At 41.9% G+C, this 19,115-nt stretch overlaps 1 protein-coding gene across 15 annotated transcripts in view; it reads left to right on the top strand.

The window, feature by feature from the left end:
* BRSK2 (BR serine/threonine kinase 2) overlaps positions 1-19,115 on the top strand; it is a 409,910-nt gene that overhangs the window by 364,195 nt on the left and 26,600 nt on the right. For 9 of the 15 annotated variants that reach the window (XM_081205133.1, XM_081205126.1, XM_081205137.1 and 6 more), the window contains 4 exons: positions 4,048-4,108; positions 6,608-7,220; positions 8,390-8,438; positions 17,026-17,149. In XM_081205133.1, coding sequence (XP_081061259.1) covers positions 4,048-4,108; positions 6,608-7,220; positions 8,390-8,438; positions 17,026-17,149 — 847 coding nt within the window. The remainder of the gene's footprint in view (positions 1-4,047; positions 4,109-6,607; positions 7,221-8,389; positions 8,439-17,025; positions 17,150-19,115) is intronic. The other 6 variants (XM_081205131.1, XM_081205129.1, XM_081205128.1 and 3 more) reach the window with 1 other exon arrangement.

The raw sequence follows: 19,115 nt of genomic DNA, 5'->3' as shown, positions 1-19,115 counted from the left end.
CAGGCTGATGAAGAGGTGTTGACATTTCCATTCCACCTTAAGGAGCAGACGTGTGGAACTGTTGCGTGTCACATGTCTGTTTACATTCTGTGATTCATGGTCTTTCTACAGCCTTTCCCTTTACAGGTGTGAAAAATGTTTCCAGTTTCTAAAATAGTTTTACTGTGAAGCAGGATAAGGATCAAACATGTTTCAGATATTCTGGTATAATTTCTAACAGACACACATTCAGAGTTGCTGTTGTTGCTGTTATTGTTATTGCTGTTGTTTAGGGCCTGAAATTTAATAAAAGATCATGTAGTCCCTGTCCACAGGTTTCAATCATATAGACATAATATAAAAGAAAAAAGAGATGGAAAGAAGAAAGCAGCTGATCTTTCATTGGCCAATGTATGGGGTCAGGCTGATCTCTTCCCTGCCTGTACGGTCTTCCTGGGAGGCAAGGATTGCCTTGACTATTGGAAGAGGGCAGAGAGTGGCTCTTTTCGATTCTGCAGCCCCGAGTTCCTGGTAGTGGGAGCAGGCTGTTCATTCATGGGAGGGGGGCATGGGAGGGGGAAGGACAAACTTCTTGCAGCTGCTCCTTCTTTGGCTTACAGATGGAGCCAGGATTGCCTCATCATTGCCATGATGACCTTCTAGCATTTCTCAGCAATACTGCTCTTACAAACTCATGGTACTAAAATGTTCACAACACACTGTGTCACTCATTAGGGGTGGAGAGGAGTGTCTAAAATATGTTCAACCCTCAAAAGAAGATACCTGCTCAAAGTATGACCAATTGTTAGAAATTTACCAGACCAGAATAATGAGAGACAAGACTCACCTTAATTCCTCCAGAGATTATGTGAAGATTATATGCAAATGGATGTTTCCTGTTAAATAATTGTCTTTCAGATCCATAGATAAAAAAACCCTTTCAGCAAAGTAAGGTGTCACAATTCCTTATTTTTGTCCTCCCAGTGTGACTACTCGGGTTACTCATGCTGGTGATAATGTCTATGGAGCTTCCCCAAAAGGAGAATCCATATTGCTACCCAGTGCTCGATCTCTGTCTTTGCTTGAGTCTGAATTCTCAGTGCTCTGGGCCAGTTTCATGAGAAGGAGCTGACCCCTGGTTTCTTTGCTGATGGCTGACGGGTGAAGAACAGCACCAAAGAACCTTCCTTCAGAAATTTTAAATAGTGTGGCTGGGGTGCTCTGTTTTCTTAACCTGCAACGGTGATACTGACAGGAGTGTAAGACCTACAAAACCCCACTTCTTATTTTCATTTCCTTTAAGGCATTGAGCTACAAGGATGCTTCTAGGTTCAGTTTGGAGGTTATTCTTTATAAACAAGCTTTGACGTATTTAAGTGTAACATTTTCTTTATAGCTGCAAGCTTTAAAACTAGATTAATAAAACTGTAGTTTATTCACTAAAGGCCCACAGCCAATTTCCTGGCTGATAAATAGCATAGCATATAACTCTCCCCTCACTATGTATCTCTCTCCCTCTCTGCCCTATGTGCCTTTGTTTCATTCTTTCTCATGCTGATCCCCACTATCTCCCACATTGGTGGAGTGAGGCATGCAGGCCTCAGGGTCTTCCAACAAATAAGCAGCCTTGAGAAGAGGGGTTTCAAAGAGAGGGGACATCTACAGCACTCCCTCTGGAACCCAAGGGAGGATCATCCTTGGCCAGCCACTCCCCGGTCTTCTAAAAGTGCCCCCTAAGCTGTGTGTGATCCTTGTTCTCATGATAATTCAGGAAGGCATGCCTGCTGCCATGGCAATGAGGAAAAGACAGCTAGTGGGCTGACATTTGCTGCCTCCCGTCATAGGTGTCAGAGGGCTGAACCATATCTCCCAGATTATCACCTTTCGGATTTGTTTGTTTTTAAAAAACCAAATCCTTCTCTAGCTGTTGTAGAACCTGAGACAGGAAGCAAAATGTGTCCGCACCAATTCTGCCCGTTTACAAAGCAAGCCAGCTCCTGCTTTATAGGGTTGTTCATTAACAAATGAAGTCATGGTTCATTTAGGACAGCAGAGCTAGCCAATTAGACAAAAGGAAGGCTAGGATGCCACACCCACTGGTTGTAGGAGCAACTTCCTGATTCACTTTTATCTGGACAGTAGTGTGTCTACCCTGCCAAAAGGTAGCATCTTTCTAACTAAGGACTTATTTCATACCCTAAAATGTAACCCACGCATACCCAGGGCTGTACACGTTTTTTAATAACCCTGCCAGTACAGATAAAGTCCATCCATATTAAACCTGTATTGCAGGTGGGAGGAAGGGACTGGCAGAGAGGACATGGCTTAGCTCAGTGTTGTTATAACAGGGGGAAAGGGGGCGTTGGGGTGACAAGTAACAACTGTTCAGTGCAGTTAACTAGTCTCCTGGCATGTTATCTTTTTTAGGGAGATGCAAGGGAGCTGTGAAATTGATTGCAGCAACAAAAGGCAAGAATGGAGAGTTTCAGCAGTTAATTAAAGGCCAGGGAAAGAACAAGGTTTCAGTCAAGGGTGAGAAGATGTCATCTGGACACCAGGTGTACCTTTTGATGGCTAGCAAATCTGCCCATTGAGATGCAACAGCGGGGTAGAGGCTAGGACTACTCAGCTTGGTAGACCCAGTGCCCATATTTCTCAGTCACCAGATTTATGAGAAATGGTAGACCTGCTATCTGATGCTAGTTATATATGTATGTATGGGCAACTTGCAACTTGCACACATTTAACTTGCACAATTTCAGTCTTATGTGCTTGCCAGCCAGCAGCTTAAATCATACACATTAAGCACACACAGGGTGGAGAGCTTAAAAGCTCTTTCCGAGCCAGGTTTTCCTGTTGATGAGCTATACAGATGTACATTATATACATCCATTATATATCTCTTACCTTATAACTTGCATGTCATAGATCTAGTTGTATGAGCGGAATCAAAATGTTCTCTTTGAGAAATCTATACATTCGTTAATTTGATTTACTGAAAGCAGTCTCCCCACCGTAAGGTTGCAATATAGTGACATACAGATTAGGACTAAGTGATATATTGCATATTATCTTGTTGACTGGGTTTGCTTCCATTGTTGTATCATCCTTTTTAAAGACCATGGTTCCAGCAGAGATGAGGAAGGTCAAGTCAAAGATTTCAAGAAATGCCAACATAAGCTGGCAATTTCTTTAACATTTTTCACATATGGGGCTGTTGAACATGCTTTTGATTTGTGCTATGGATCAATGGTGCTGCTGTGGAATTGAAAGAGGAGGAAAATTTGAATGTGCATTATTTATAGCCAATGTAGGTTTCTCTCAGACATTAGACGTAACCAGAGAGGTGAAAATATCTTTGGTAATGTGTGTTAGCATTGATAACTGGGATTGACAAGGAGCTCCTTTGCTTCTGTATTCGGCCGTGTGAATTCCATGCTGTTTCTGAACCACTTATCTATGCATAATCATTTTGATGAATGGTGATAGCGAGGGGCTGAGGCCTTTGGAAGTAGTATTGTGCCTGTAAACATATGGGCCAATGATTTCATATGAAATACCTTGCTAGTCAGTGGGGAAAAAATATTTCCTAAATGGAAGGTTAAGAAAGATCCATCTGATTTCAAAATGATGGTGTTCTCAACCAACAGGAGAATAGGTGATTTATATACTTGTTGGTCTGCCATGGTAAAAATGGCTGCAGCAGTGCAGTCTATTTCTTTCCTTGCCAGACATTTCTCTTTTTACCTGATCTTTACAATGGAGATCAAAGCTCCTTCAGAGTGAGATCATGGGGGATAGGATGGGGATCTTATAAGGGAGGTATTTCCAGATGCACACAGAAAAAAAATATTATTGTAAAATGTAAGACTGATGAACAAAGGGATGGGCATCTTCATGTACATCTGCCCTTTGAAAACAAATGTCAGCTATATATGCAGTTTCTTGTTAGAAATGTGAGCCACAACTTAATGCAGAGGTTTAATATGGTGGTGGCTGGCACAGCAGGGTGGTGTGTCTTTTGACAGGGGTTTCTCAGGGCCTTGTCTTCCTGTTGTGTTTACTCAGGTCTCGCTCAATCAGTGGAGCTTCCTCTGGCCTGTCGACCAGCCCACTCAGCAGTCCAAGGGTAAGTGGGATTATTTGGGGTCATGGTTTATAACTGCTCTCTCATGTGAGCTCGGTGACATCTAATATCTCTTTCCCCATTTTGAATGGTGGTTTTGTTAGCTAGGGATATGGGGCAGCTATAAAGCACAGCTTGCTGTTTGTGAATGTTGGGATAGGGTCCTTCTGCAGGGCTGCCTGTGCTTCCGGCATTGTTGCTACCTAAAGTATCATTGTGGCCTAACATGATGCCAACGTATATAACCCTGTTAAGAGAGTTTATCACACGATGAAGGAAACATCTGCTGCTTATTGCAAGCCCATGGTGAGGCACTGAACCATAACAGCTAGAGCTACTTTGGGACTGAATAGCACAGCTGAAGAAAGCTGGAAAAACAATGAACTCTAGTCTGAACAAGAATCATACAGAGTTGGATTAGGGTGTTCCAGTAAGGAAGCTGAAAGTCGCTTGGATTTGAAGGGCAGAAAGAGAATCATTCCGAAGAAGTAAGAAATTGTGCAGTCTTAGAGAGTCTGCTTGAACAGGCCCTTTTTTGTTAGTCCTTGGGCAAGTCAAAGCTTGATTGGTTCTTTTTTAAAAAAAACAGGCAGTAGCTTGTCTAAATATATGTTTTAACTCACAGGTGGCTAAAATAATGTTGGCTCAAAGGTAGTGCTGAAAGTCAGGTACTTCTCTAAGGGGTGCATGCCAATAATGGGTGTGGCCAGTACATATTTCTACATGCACACACCACAGACATACATTCCACACATGCACACTCACCACCATACAAAAAACAAACAGCATCTATCCTCACTACACCTACAGGCATGCACACGTTCCCCCACCCTCTGTTACACAAAGAGTTACGCAGACATGCGCACACACACACACACACACACACACACACACACATGATGCAGGCAGGGAACCAGTTCATTTACACTTCTGCTGTTCTTAGTCAATTCAGCTTCTGTTCTTACATACAGTTATATGCCATTATCACAGTTTTATGCAGTTTTCACTTCTTATATAAGTTAATTGCCCAAACTGCAGGGCAATACATTGTTACATATTTGTGATTCTTCTAATGGGCTTGAACTCATTCACAAATGAAGAGTAACTACAATTTAATTGTTACTTTTTTCCTAATCCATGCTCTATGAAAGGAATATGTTCTGCTTTTTTTAAAAAAACACACTTTTATTCTAACAGTATTCTTTTTTGCGTTTTGTTCCCTGAGTGTATTGAATTTCTATTTTTTCTTGGACTGTTCTTGAATCTAACACTTGCTAGTTAAGTTTTGTTGTTGTTTTACAAAACAACATAATCCCCTTTTCTGACTTCATTTATGGCTGATTATGAATTGTGTGTTTTTTTGGGGGGGTTACTGCATAAAACACAATGATCAGCCACAGAATGGAATTCTGGTACTGTGTCATAAAAACTGAGGACTGTTTCTTTCTTTTGTTTTTTAAAACTATAAGACTGTCTGATGACAGGAGGACTTAGATGTAAAAGGGGCACTTAGAAAGCAAACCTTCTTTGGTGACCCTTGGGGTATTTTACTTAAACCCTAAAGTGGCCGTAGTTCCACGGTCTCTTAAAATTTGAAGCCCAAACTGGCCCATGGTTCCATGAGCTGTTAAGATTTCATATAGTAAAGCCTGCCAGAGAAAACTGGGTCCCTCTGGGTGGAAGGCCAGGAAAGGAATGGTGATGAAATGATAGAGGCTTTCCCCCTCCTCAGCCTCACTCACAAACTCTCTCCATGTTATTGAAACTTGTGGTGCTTTGACTGAGGAGAGTCGATGTGTGTAGTAATCTGTGTGCTTCTATCATTACCTGCTGCACACATGTTATTTTGATCTGCATTTCCTTGCTGTTTTTGATTGTGGTAGACGTTTTGAGCTGGGAGAGAGGGCACACTCAGCCTTACATGCTTACATGTCAGGTTTCCCTGTGGCTTGAATGATGCTTCCTTCCTCTTCCCCACCTCCCTTCAGCCCTGTTCTTCTCTCTCTCTCTATCTGTGAGACAGTCAGAACAGCTCAGGGGTACGGCCTTTTCTCTCTCGCTCTCGCTCTCGCTCTCTCTCGCTCTCTCTTGCTGCTTCCCCTCCCTCGCCCACCCTTTTAGTTTCTTATTTTCTTTTCCTTCATGTTAGTTTTTGCTCTGTGGTTTTTTTATTTGCTGACACATGGTTGGTTAATATGATGAAGCTTGTGACAAAACTGTTGTTTTCACTACCGCCACTGCTGCTGTTGTTGACTATGCTGTGTTCCCAGCTAACTGCATGTCTTTTTGTTTTTTGTTTGTGTTTGTTTTTTGTTTCTTTGCAATTCCCTAACCCCCCACCTCCTTCACCCTCACCTCCATAACTCTGATCTCCTTGTGATGTGGCTCACAACCGCAACTCAAATGGGCTTTATTTCTCTATTCACCCACTTTGTGCGTATGTGCGTGTGCGTTTTGCTTTTCTTGAAATGCATGGGTACTTTCTCTGTGTGTATCTTGTAGCCTATCAGAAAATTTTTCATCCCCCCTCAGACTCCTGACCTCCCTTTCACCCCCCGCCCCCAAGTCTCCCTGGACTCCGATGCTTGTAGGAATGCTTCCAGGCCCGGACATGTTCTCCAGCCAAAGCCAGCACTTCAACCCAATCCAAAGACACAGACTTTGCCATCCAAGAACAGATTGGCTGAAAAACCACTCCAGTCTACCAAATCCAATCCCCTGCCCTCTAGCAATGCTACAGTCCCTCCTTCCCCAAATTCTCCTGCACAGAACACTCAGAGCCGTCCACCTGCTCCTGGGTTTAGCCCGCAGCTGGCTGTTCCTACTGTGCAAACCAACCCTATGTCTCCTGTTAGATTGCTCCCTTCTAGTACTGACCCAAGCACCAAATCTATCCCCATCATACAGGTCACCCCTCACCCCTCTCCAAGGGGCAGTCCCCTCCCTACCCCCAAGGGGACACCTGTCCATACGCCAAAGGAGAGCCCAGCAGGCACACCCAACCCTACGCCACCATCCAGCCCCAGCATTGGAGGAATGCCCTGGAGAACACGGCTCAACTCGATCAAGAACAGCTTCCTGGGATCTCCACGCTTCCATCGCAGGAAATTGCAAGGTACATCTGACCTCAAAATGCGGCAGTGTTAGGTTGGCAGGTAGAAGTACATATCAGTGTAAAGAGTGGTTGGTTAGTAGATAACATTGTAGTAGATGACATTGTCATCCTTCAGTGACAATGGGTAGATCACTGCCAGTTTTTTTTATATACTGTGAGTAGATCGCAGTCTCTTGGAAGATGGACATCCCTGGACTACCTGAACAAGGCAAAAGTACCAGTTTTTATACTAAGATTACAAGTGTTGTTATACTATCCAATCTCTCCATCCTGTGCCTTCTGCTCATGACTTTGATACTTGCACTATGCTTCTAGCCTGCTGATTTTCAGTTGTTTCTGACTTGAGGCACACACTGGCCTGGTTTACACATGTCACTAAACCATGGTTTGCCTAGCCAAAGTGTGGCTTTTTGAATAGCTGAGTTCTGAGCAAGGTGTTGTCTTCACTGATGTGCCAGTGCCCCAGCGTTGTTGTTGTTGTTTTTTTGGATGGAGAGGAACTCCATGAGGACTCATGTTAATAAAGGTTACATAAAGCAAAATTACTGCTTTATGTGTTTATGAGCAAATACATTCCTGTCTATTACTGGAAATCTCTTTTCTTTCCTAATTCAAGATTGGTTAAAATATGCAAATAGGAAATTTCCGCAGCTCAGCATTCCAGCTCATTTGTATCTTTGCTGAAATGTCTGCTGTAGTATATGGCAGATTTCTTATTCTCTGTTTCAAGGGGAAAGGGTAACAATATTCCATCTACGGACTTTGCACATAATCAGGGCGTTGTAGGGCTAAGTGTGCAGCATACCAGTTTTTAGTTTTTTGTGGGTTATAGAACTATTTCAATGCTACTAGTAAAAATCAGCCCCAGACATCTTGGCAGATACAGTTATGCTGCAAATTACTTTCACAACAGCCATCAATTCTAAGTTGAATAGATACAGTTTAAGAGCCCAAGCCAAACTATGAAATCTCAGTATATAAGTGTTCAAGTTAGGTACATGTGGATATAGGAGCAGTGTGGGTCAATTATTTGATATTAAAACAATGAAGTGCTTGAAATATATTCTGGGTGAACTTTGATTCCGCATTTATTGACTTTGAATTGGGAATCAGCATTTCCTTTTTCTCCTCCTCTTATGCTTTGTCTCTGTCTGTGTATGTATATATAGTACCGACGCCAGAAGAGATGTCGAATTTAACTCCAGAATCTTCCCCAGAGTAAGTAGCTCACTACAGTACTATTAGTATCAGCACCAATTTGTTTCCTGTGTACTTGACAATAGATCAGAGTGGGACAGAATGTTCTTTATCTAGCACTCCTAACAAATGAATTCATACCACTCTGGTTGCAGCAGGTCACAAACAAGTTGTCAGGGCAGTTAATATAAACCCTCAAGGGTAGTGCTAGGTTAAGGGATAAATTTAGGACAAGGGTAGCTAGCACATAGGACTCATACAACTCCTCGAGGGGTTTTTGGACACCCAAAATTTGTTATTAAAAAAAAAATAAAGTGTTTTTTGTTTTTGTTTTTAATTACTGTTCTTGTGAATCTCCTGCTGTTATGTTATGAAGCTGAATATTGTTGTGGCTTCTGATTCCCACCCACCCACCCCCCACCCCACCCCACTCAAAAAGAGAAAAGTCTCATTAATTCTTTTAAAGTTGCTGACTGCTCTTTCCACTCTGATTCTCTCATGGCAAAAGACCTTTGTGACCTCACCCAAAGATTCCCCAGAATTTGACTCTATAAAAAATCAATTGGCCATTTTTACACTTGGACACGTTGTCCCCCGGGTGTTGACCATTGGTCAGTGCAGCCCACAGCCTGATAATGGTTAGCTACTCCTGATTTAGGAAACTGCAGGAGCTCAAGAAAACAAATGGATTGCTTTGTTTGTCTGATAAGGATTTTTGAGAAAACAAAATCCAGTGCATTTTTTTTTCAGTCCTTCAGTGCATTCCTCTCCACCCTCACTTCATAGGAAAAGTCTTAAAAAGGAAAACCAACATCCAATTCTTCATGTATTTAACACACTCCTTTCCATAGGCTTTAGTGAACAGCTTTTTCAAGCAATCTTACTTACACAGGACCCTGTGTTTCTCTTTGGGATCAATAGAGCAAACAGCCTTGAAAACTTAAGCAGTGTCTCGACTTCATATATTGTTCAAAGTCACAGTGAACTGCTGACCTTTCTGACTTTCTTTGAAGCCTAGTAGGAAGTAACTCATACAGTAGGAGGTGAAAGCTGGTGTAGGGATGGTAGTTTCTATAACAGTTCAGAAAGGGCTACACACGAAATACAGTAGCCATTCAGAAATAATGTGTTTTCTCAATTGCATTAGACCCAAAGTAATTTTAACAAAAATGTCATTGAAGAATTACATATGACTAAATGCCTTTTTGGGGTACTTTGCCTGTGAACATTTCTCCAGAGATTCCCTTCTAGGCACTCTAAGTGCAAAATAATCCTCCATAATTTGCACAGCATTTTCTGCTACGTTCCAGATTGCTGCTTTCTTGGCTGCTGGAATGATCTTATATTGGTTAAGGCACAGAGTGAAATAATCATGAGCTCTAGATTAAATTTTGAACCGAGAAGATCTCTTAACTGGAGATGGTGATATGGCCCTTGCCATTTTGAAGTGTGAAAACTGAGTAGTGCAACCCTGATGCAACAGCAGTCAGGGCAGTAAAGAGTGGTGGGAGGGACTTAATGGGATCCTATTCTTTCTTTTCCACCATATTCTCTCTCCCTTCTCTCTCCCCTTCTTTTTGTGTGAGATCCTTTGTGAATGTGCTGCCTTTCTCTGAGCTCTCTCTTTAAGAACTGCCGGGTAGAAGTAAAGGCATTCTTAGTAGGCAGTTTGGATGCAACTCAAAGCCTAAGGCCTTTCCCCCCTTTCCAATATAATTGCTGAATTAATGAGTTCAATTGGATGGCACCCTGCAGTAAACATAATAAAAGTTGTAAAAAATAATGAACTGCATTTTTATTTCAATCGTCAGTGCCTTTATGCTCTGTGGCCACTCTAAAGTTCTGTATTGTTTTTGCTCTGAGAGCAAGATGTCTCCGTTGCAAAAGAGCCCTTACTGGCCCCATGATTGAAATGTGCTTCCTTACTCTGTTGCTGCATCTTTTAATGAATCTAATTCGTTTAACAGTTCTGAGGACTGGATATTATACCTTGACATGTCTAGGTAATGTGTATCATTTTATTTGTGGGAAAGCCTAGATAAGCTCATAGAAATTAAATGGATAAGCCCATATCCCCTTCTGGTGTAAAGCAGCATGACTCCATCTGCTTTTTAACATTCTGTATAGCAGTACATGTATTTAAGAAGAAAAAATTGATAATAATCCAAATTGTGCATAATATTTTAAACTTTACAAACATTAAACAGGCACCTCCATCCAAAACATTTTCACGTGTGTGTTTTTAAAAATCAGCTTCCAGTTGCCTTGTTTGGGCAATTATAATGCTGTGGAGCAGGGGAGCAGAGCCATACCTACTGGCCCTGGCCCTACCATCACAACTCAGTCAGGACCTCCCTCCTGCTGTCTGCCTGCATGTTGGTGAGCATGTTTAAAATTTGCTCGTTGCACCTATGCCCCCTCCATGAGCTAGAACCAAAAATTGGGGGCGGGGAGCCTATGAGCATCCCCTCTGCAGGCATTATTCCCACCGCATGGACAACAGGGAATGGGCTGTTGAGGACACAATGACAGGGGAAGTGCCAGTTCTGCACAGCAGTCCTCTCCCACTCTGCACAACTGTCGCCACGTGGATTGAATGACCAGATATCGCTAATCAGCTTTATCCTTCCCATCAATTATTGAGAAAATAAATTACATGTGAAAATTATCAGAGGAGACGGAACATATTTGTGAAATTATTATTGTTTGGGTGCTGTGTTTTCACTGTACTCACCTTACTTTTGCAGTGGCCAAGGGATATTTTTGGTGTCATTCCACAAATCATCTCACCAGTGGTGTCTGCACTCCAGCAGCCTTCCCGGGTGTCCATGCTTCAGTTAAAGCTCAGGAGAAGACATTATGAGATAACTCCTCCCATGAGCCCTTTTCAGATTAGGAAGCACAGGCAGCTGGGGAGACTGCGGAGTGCTGCAGAAAGGTTTACACATACCAACCTCCGCTACCTTGCAATAATAAAGTTAGCTCAAAATCTCAATACCCACCAAAATTCAAAAGAAATTATTTTTCTAGTGCCCTGAGAATGAGACAAAAAAATGGAAGCCTCTTTCACAGGGAAGAAAACTTCAAAGAAACTGGAGAAGCATTTGCCATACTGTACTAGTTCACATGTCTCTAACGATACACATTCTAGAACAATTAGATATAAAAGGATAACTAGAGTGGGATCCTAGCATCACTTGCTAGTTCAGTCTTTATCCTGAGGACTTATCTGTTAATGCAAAGGAACTTAAGATATAAGAAAAATATGTAAACAAAAGGTCTTTAAAACACCTTGGTCAACTTTACAAATATATATATTGCTTTTTTATTTGCGGGTGACAGGGACCTTATTCTACTGTGGCAGCACAGACCCGGGGCTTGGGTCTGGAAACTACCATAAAAAATGATACATTGGATAGGTTTCAAACACATTTTAGGCAAAACCCTGTGATCTTTCTCATTGGTATCTTGCAGTGACTTCTCATGCTAATAATGTTGGTACAGATATGCCATTTCTGCAGAGATATATTCTCCACTTACTGCATGTCTGGCTGGATAGAGAAACTCAAGTTGCAATCCTTTAGTTAGGCTGCTTAGTTCCTATTGAGATCAGTTGGACTGAAACATTTTAAATGCATACATTAGGGGTGGCTAACAGCTATGGAGGGCTCCCAGCACATTTTTTCTGCCCCTCCAGGGCCCCACTGATTTCAAAAAAGGGTGAAAGTTAAAGTAGACTCAGCACCCTGTTGGGTAAGCAAATCTTCCCACTCCAGTCATCAGATGGGTCATATGAACAGGGAGGGATAATAATCAACCTTCTCAGCTGATCTGCATGGGCCAGCTGAGGAGGGCATTTTGCCTACCTGTGTTGGTGAGTGAGAATATGGGGTGGCCATACTCACTGCTAGTATACAACATGCAGCCCTTGCAGCGTTGGCCAAGGGTGAACGCAGCCCTTGGGGATAAAAAAGGTTAGCCTTCCCTAGTGTACAGGACTGCAGGCACAGGAAGCAATTCATGGATAGAGCTGCCTTTGAGCCACAAGCCATTAGAAACATAATGGAATTGGTGGTTGCCTAACTTTTATTCTCTTGGTATTTCTGTTTGCTATCACCTTCTATAAATCTGACATTTTAAAAAAGCATTGCACCATGTGTGCCAGATGATGGAGTTATGCTGATTTGCAGCAGGGCCTCAATTCAGCAAAGTCCTGAATCATGGGACTTGTTTGAACTGGGCTGTATGTATGTGTCCACTAGTATTTTGACTTAGAATTTAGCCCATAGGGGCTTCAGAAATCCTCTGTAGAAGCTAGAGCCTCTAATACCAATTGAGATGGTGTATAAGCATGTTTTACAATGCAATCCTATACATGTCTACTCGGGAATAAGTCTTGTTGAGTTCAGTGTGGCTTACTCCTAGTAAAGTGGAAATAGAATTGCAGCACTGGTCAACAGAGAGACAATTCTGTTTAAATCCATGGGTTTATTTTAGATATAGAGAATGACTGTCATTGTTTGTCTACAACATGATGTAAAATTGCATACTTTCTCCAGTACACCTTGTTGCTTTCTACCAATCTCTTGGGGTGGAAAACCTTTCTTAAGATAGATGTCAAGTTGATTCTTCAGTGTTTTTCAAGGTCGTTTCCCCCCTATGGACTTCCTACCCTTCAGATATGTTGTGCAAGCTTTTCCTCTGAATCCCAAGGTTGCCCCTGGTGTGTTTTCTCCCCTTTATTTCTTTTTTATGTTTCACTCTCCTTCCTTTAGGGTTATTTTCATTATCAAAACCCCCAAAACATCTGCTAAGTCAGTAATGACACCCTACCTTCCAAAAGAAAAAGGGTCAAAGGCCGTAGAACAGTGCTTCCCAACAACATCCTGTTTTGGGCTTCTGAACGTTTCCAAGGGAAGAGAGTTCTGTAGTTGTGGTGCAGCCACTGAGAATATCTCCCTGTGCTCCCTTACTGTTTGAATCTCACCCATCGATGGTATTGCTAAACAGATTCTCTCAGTCAACGTTGGGAGTTGCATAAGGGAGGAGGTGGCCTTTAAGGGCTACTGGGGTGAGGCTTTATATATCAAAATTAGCACCCTGAATTATGTCCCTAAAGCAATAGTGCAGCAACTGGGAGCACTGCTAGTGCTGAATATGACAGCCAGCTTTCAATCTGGAAATTCCAACCCACCTTTAAAGTAAAACGTTGGGCCAGATTCAACTAACCAGTCCTGCTAGCAGATGCTTCCACTAGAGGACTTCCACTAGAGCAGCGGAGTTTGACCCCCATCCTCCCCCTGCCCCAATTGAAGGGAGGGAGGAGAACCACCAGAACAGCGTGGCAGGAGAGGGGAGATTCTTACACCAGAACAATCTCTCTAGCACCACGTTGAATTCTTCCCATTACATTCATCTAGATTTGAGGTGATAATATGTGAATTGCAATTACATGGTAGCCAATATAGAACCTTCAGATATCACACTACAGGACCTACCATCCCTGCCCATTTTGCTGGGGTTGTAGTCCAACAACATTTGGAATATTATCCCTGACCCAGATCGTAGCAGGACCCAGAATGGCAGAGTTAAGGTAAGGATCTACCAGATCCCCCAGTTCTCAGGGTTCCCATTTTCCTGTGCTGGGAGCCTAAGGTTTCCCTTCAGGTACACTGATTTTCTGTGGGTCCTAAGATGTGCTGGGGGAACCGTTGCAGGTGTTGAGAAGTGGGTCTTGTCTGATTCTTGTTCTATGTGCAGATTGGTCTAGGAAGATCCCAACAGCCCCCACAAAATGGAATATGAGTTGCAGTAATGAATCTAGGGAACCCTCGGGATTCAAGCCCGAGTGAGCAGGGTGCTAAACCCAGTCAGAATTCAGATTCCTGTGCATACTGCTTCACTTTATTTAAAAAATCATTACTTTAGCCTTCAGCTGATGTATCTACAATATGTCCAGACAGTGAGTAAGCTGTAGGACTGCAGGTTCTGAGTGGGGTGGTCTTAGACAATAGTATCCACAGACCCACTGGTACAGTCAATAGGAATATGTACCATATAGTTCTGGGATTACTTTGATCACACGAGTGTCTAGGAATACACCAAACTAATTGAGCCACTGGTGTATATAAATCTCTCCTTCCTTGCCCCCAACCCTTACTTGTTAAACTAGTACCTGATAAGTCTATGCAATATGGATATTCTGCCAGGTCTGCTGAATTTCCCTCCTTCATTATAAAACATCAGTGCCACTATCTATGCCTCTTTGCCCTGCAGACCCAGCACAGTTACATCAGGAGAACTCGCAAGAATCTATTCTGTCTTGTATCTCATCAGAAGAACTCTGTATTGCAAGCAGTTACAGGCTCCAGGGTATCACTGGAAGCTTAAGCAGGCCCCTATAACCTTTATTCCTGGTGATCATTCATGAGATACAGTTTTACCAATAGTATGCACCTTTTTATCCCTTCTTCTTCTTTTAAACTGGGTTTTTCTTTTAAATCTCCTACCACTGGCTGTGAATTAAAACATTCGTTTCAGAACAGACCCTACTCTTGTGATTATATGAAGTGTCAGAATGGATACAGTACATCCTTTATCACGGCTCAGAGGCAATTGAAATATCCCAGTTTTTAATTTTACAAAATGGTCTTCGAGATTTTTAATGTCAATTTAATAATGTTCATAATGCTTAAGGCCTTATTGGGGAAGCAAGTTTCGCTTCTCTCTAATGCAGTGTTTTGCTTGGTTGGCAGCACTTTAAAAAGAAAGCAGTGTACCATTTCATTTAAAAAAACTTTTACTTAGTACACTTATAAGGGAGTAAGGCTCATTGAACATAGTGGCCTGAGTTTACTCCTGAGTAAACATGCTTAGAAAATTGTGCCGTGAATCTTGAATAACTGAGGCTGCATGCTCCCACCCTTTTTTCTCCCCCTGTGTAGAGTTAATAATTTTTCGGATAGCACTGATTCTCTCTGTTGGAAGCAGCACTGCTTAGATCATGCAGACGAGTGCTGTGCCAAAACCTCTCCTTCAATTTCTCCAAAGTTTTCTTTCCTTGCAAAATATCTTTTCCTTTTTTCCACCTCATTCTCAGGAGACTTGAGAATTTCCTTGAGTTTTAAGCTTGCTTTATTGCAGGGTAGGATTGCATTTTTCCTTTTATTTTCTGTAAACATTTTGCCAGCACACTGCAGCCTCTTCAGCTGCCCTGCTTCCTAACTTGGAAAAACTCTGTGGGAGGAGTTACCTCATGATGCCTTTCCCTGAGCTGTAACTGAATTGCAGAAAGCTGCAGGGCGCATGGAGGCTGCGGGGCACAGGCCATTGGTGAGCTAGCTTTGCAGAATGAAAGGACCATCAAAAACACCCCTCATCCACCACAGAAGTAAAGTAAGTTCATCAAAAACTCTGCAACCCACCCATGAGGATTTCGCTAGAATTGTCTCTCCCTGTTTAAATGAGAGAAGGAAATAAACCCCAGTTATTAAAATGTATATATTGTGGCATATGGAAAGGTAGCATGTGTTTAGTGGGCCGTGGACATATCCAGCAGCAGCATGTACCCGCTGTGTGGTCCATGTACCTGTGCTAGAAAAAGCACTTGCTCCATCCTTCATATGTTTCTATTCAGAGGTGTATTGCAGCAACCTGAAGTCTGAGGGGACTGGGGCAGTTGGCTGGATAACTATACATATAAAGATCTAATCAGCAAAGGCTTTTAATGTGCAAGGAACAGACAGCATAATTGTTCTGAGGCCTACAGAGTCATTCTGCTGTGTTTGAGGAAGACAAAAGCCCAGGCTTCTTAATAGCCTATTTAAATGAGTGGCCCTTTCTCTTTACTGTTCCCCATGCTAATCTTTGGCTTGTGGTCAGCTATAGCTGCTTATTAATATTTCAGAGAGTTGTGCTTTCCCAACCCAGTTTTAAAAGAGGAACTGGGAGAGATTTGCCAAAGTGTGATTGTTTTCTTTTCCTCTGTTAGGCAGGCAGGCAGATGTAGATGCTTTTTATTTTTTTTAAGCCAGCTTGATTTCGAAAGCTACTAGTGTAAAACATTTCTCTCTTAAATGTGTGATATTACTATAGATTAAATAACCTCAGGACTAGACATTATAATGAGTGTCCAGGAGGCTGTCAATGAGCACAGTGCACGCTGGATTTTTAGGGTGCCGGAGAACACATTCCATTCATGTGCAGAGTGCTTACAGAAAGCAGGGTGTGCATGGACTGCATGTGTGCATATCAGTGGCACACACAAAGAGACCTATCAATGTCCTCCTTATTCAGCTCCCTGCTGTATCTTGTAAAGCTGTTTCATGGTTGTATCCATTAGTGCCTCTGCCCTTCTAGGTTTACTTGAACAGTACAGTACCTAGTCTTCTGTTTCCAACTGTTGTAGCAAAGCCAAATGCATCACTGGGGTGCTTTCTGTCTCTGAGCAAATATGACTCTCTCGACACAATGACTTATACCATTAACGCACAGCGTAGCTAAGGCCTAGTTGGCTGTGTATTATAATTGCCTGTGCTTTTCTTCTCTAAATCTTCTCTTTGCTTTCTGTTTTTTCGCCTTTTCTTTCTCTCCCTCCTGGATTGGTCAGGCTTGCCAAAAAATCCTGGTTTGGTAACTTTATCAACCTAGAGAAAGAAGAACAGATCTTTGTGGTTATTAAGGACAAACCGCTGAGTTCTATCAAGGCTGACATAGTCCATGCATTCCTCTCGGTAAGTACGGACATAAACATAAACACGCAAGTGAAACTTGATGAGCTGTGGTTCCTCAGCCTCTAGTTCCAGACACATTCCACACTAGTGCCCTTTAAAACTAAAATTTCTTTCTGTTCTCTCCTGTGGCCACAATGTTTCTTGGTTATTGACTAATCAGTTCCTGTTATCTGTGGGAGGCAGTTTTATTTTGGGTTTCTTTTCAGCTGGAGTAATTGTTTTTTAGAAATTTTATTTTTTATTACTTTAACCATGTACTTGTGATAATAAAATTAATGAACATTTGCTTTGATTGCAAAGACAAAACTAGTAATTATCACCAACCAACCACACAAGGAACAGGAACTGACTAATGTAAGAGCCAGAAGCAGAAGCCACTTTAAAACAAAGAATGGAGGGAAATTAAAGAGACAGTAGCCCCAGGAAGGCTCAATGCCGTTCTGAACTGCATTTTAACAAAATGAGTAGGGGTGCTTTATGGTACTAGAATGCAGGATAATATACAGTGGTAGGAAAGCTTCTTTCCATTGGTGTAGTGTTTTTTATTGTTACTATGGCTATATAGCTATAATGTAATCTTTATTTTTTATTTTAAAAAATACAAGCTATTTTTAAAAATCACAGATCAGATCTGATAAAGGTGGGAGGACAATATGAAGAATTCTGGAGTACATTGAGTTGGAAATGCTGTCATCTAAATTCTCTGTAAAAACTGAATGAAGAGATTATGTCTGCTCCATATTAAATGGCTAGTGTATAAGTGACCTTTGCCTCTTTGTTCTTCAATTACACCATCTTTCCCTCACCGTTACTCATTTTCTTTTTTATGTATTCATTTCTCACTCATATATGCCAGACTCAGAGCTGGCTTTCTTAGCAGAACTTCCCTGAGAAATAAGATTTTTAAAAGATTAACTTCTTAGGCATATTTTTCAGGTTCCCCAGAGCATGGTGTATAAATCCAGCCATACTCCAAGCAAAATTGCACATAAAATCACTGTGGCTATACATAACGGGGTGATTCCTTTACATTCCCATCTAGTAGCTTATTTCTTACCCTTTTCTGGGGGCCATAGCAAACTCTGCCCTTGGGAGAACGCAATCTCAAGACATGTTCTGGAACTCTCACTGAAACAATTAATCTTTGGGGCTTCTTTTAAAGTGGAGTGTGATACAGTCGTGTGTGTAGGAGCAAAAATCCCAAATGATCTTTGCCAGTTTTAAGTCCCTCAGAGTGCAACACCATATAGATCTACTCAGAAGTTGGCACTGGGTGAAATCTAATGTTAGTCATACTCAGATTTGACCTGAAATAAATGGGCATAAGTAACTCAAGTCTATTGATTTTGGTGTATCTGAGTATGGTTTAAGTTGGATAACAATAGGACCTACTCCCAGATCAAAGGTTACAGCCCCAAATAATTATTGGGAGCTAGTGTGGCAGAGTAGTTAACAGCATGAGCAACACGGTGCTGATTCAAATCTCAGCTCATTGGGGACCAAAGTCAAATTGCTACCTCACAGCCCTCCCCAAACCTGTAATATGGAGGTAATAAGAGTTGCAGGTTTGATCTAAGATGCATGAAGATAGTGTGTGCAAAGTGCTTTCAACACTATATTAATAACTTCAAAATGTTTCTTCTTGTCCTTGCCACATTATCAATCCAAGAGTGCTTCCTATACATTTTGACACTTGTGCCATAGCTGTCAACGTTTCCCTTTTTTAAAGGGAAATTCCCTTATTCCGAATAGGATTTCCCTTTAAAAAGGGGAAAAGTTGACAGCTATGACTTGTGCAATACTCCCACGAACGCACATGGCAGTGTTTTACCATGGTCCCACTCAAATCTGCAGGGCTGGTCCAGAGAAGAGCACAGAATGACTATGTGCCTGCACTCTGTAAACGTTGTTCTTGAATGCCTTGGGAGACTATTTTGCCCCTAGTGCTGCTTAACATCCATATGAA

This window comes from Podarcis bocagei, assembly GCF_964188305.1.
Source record: "Podarcis bocagei genome assembly, chromosome: 1".
Classification (NCBI taxonomy): Eukaryota; Metazoa; Chordata; class Lepidosauria; order Squamata; family Lacertidae; genus Podarcis; species Podarcis bocagei.
This window is presented reverse-complemented; position numbering and strand designations above follow the sequence as displayed.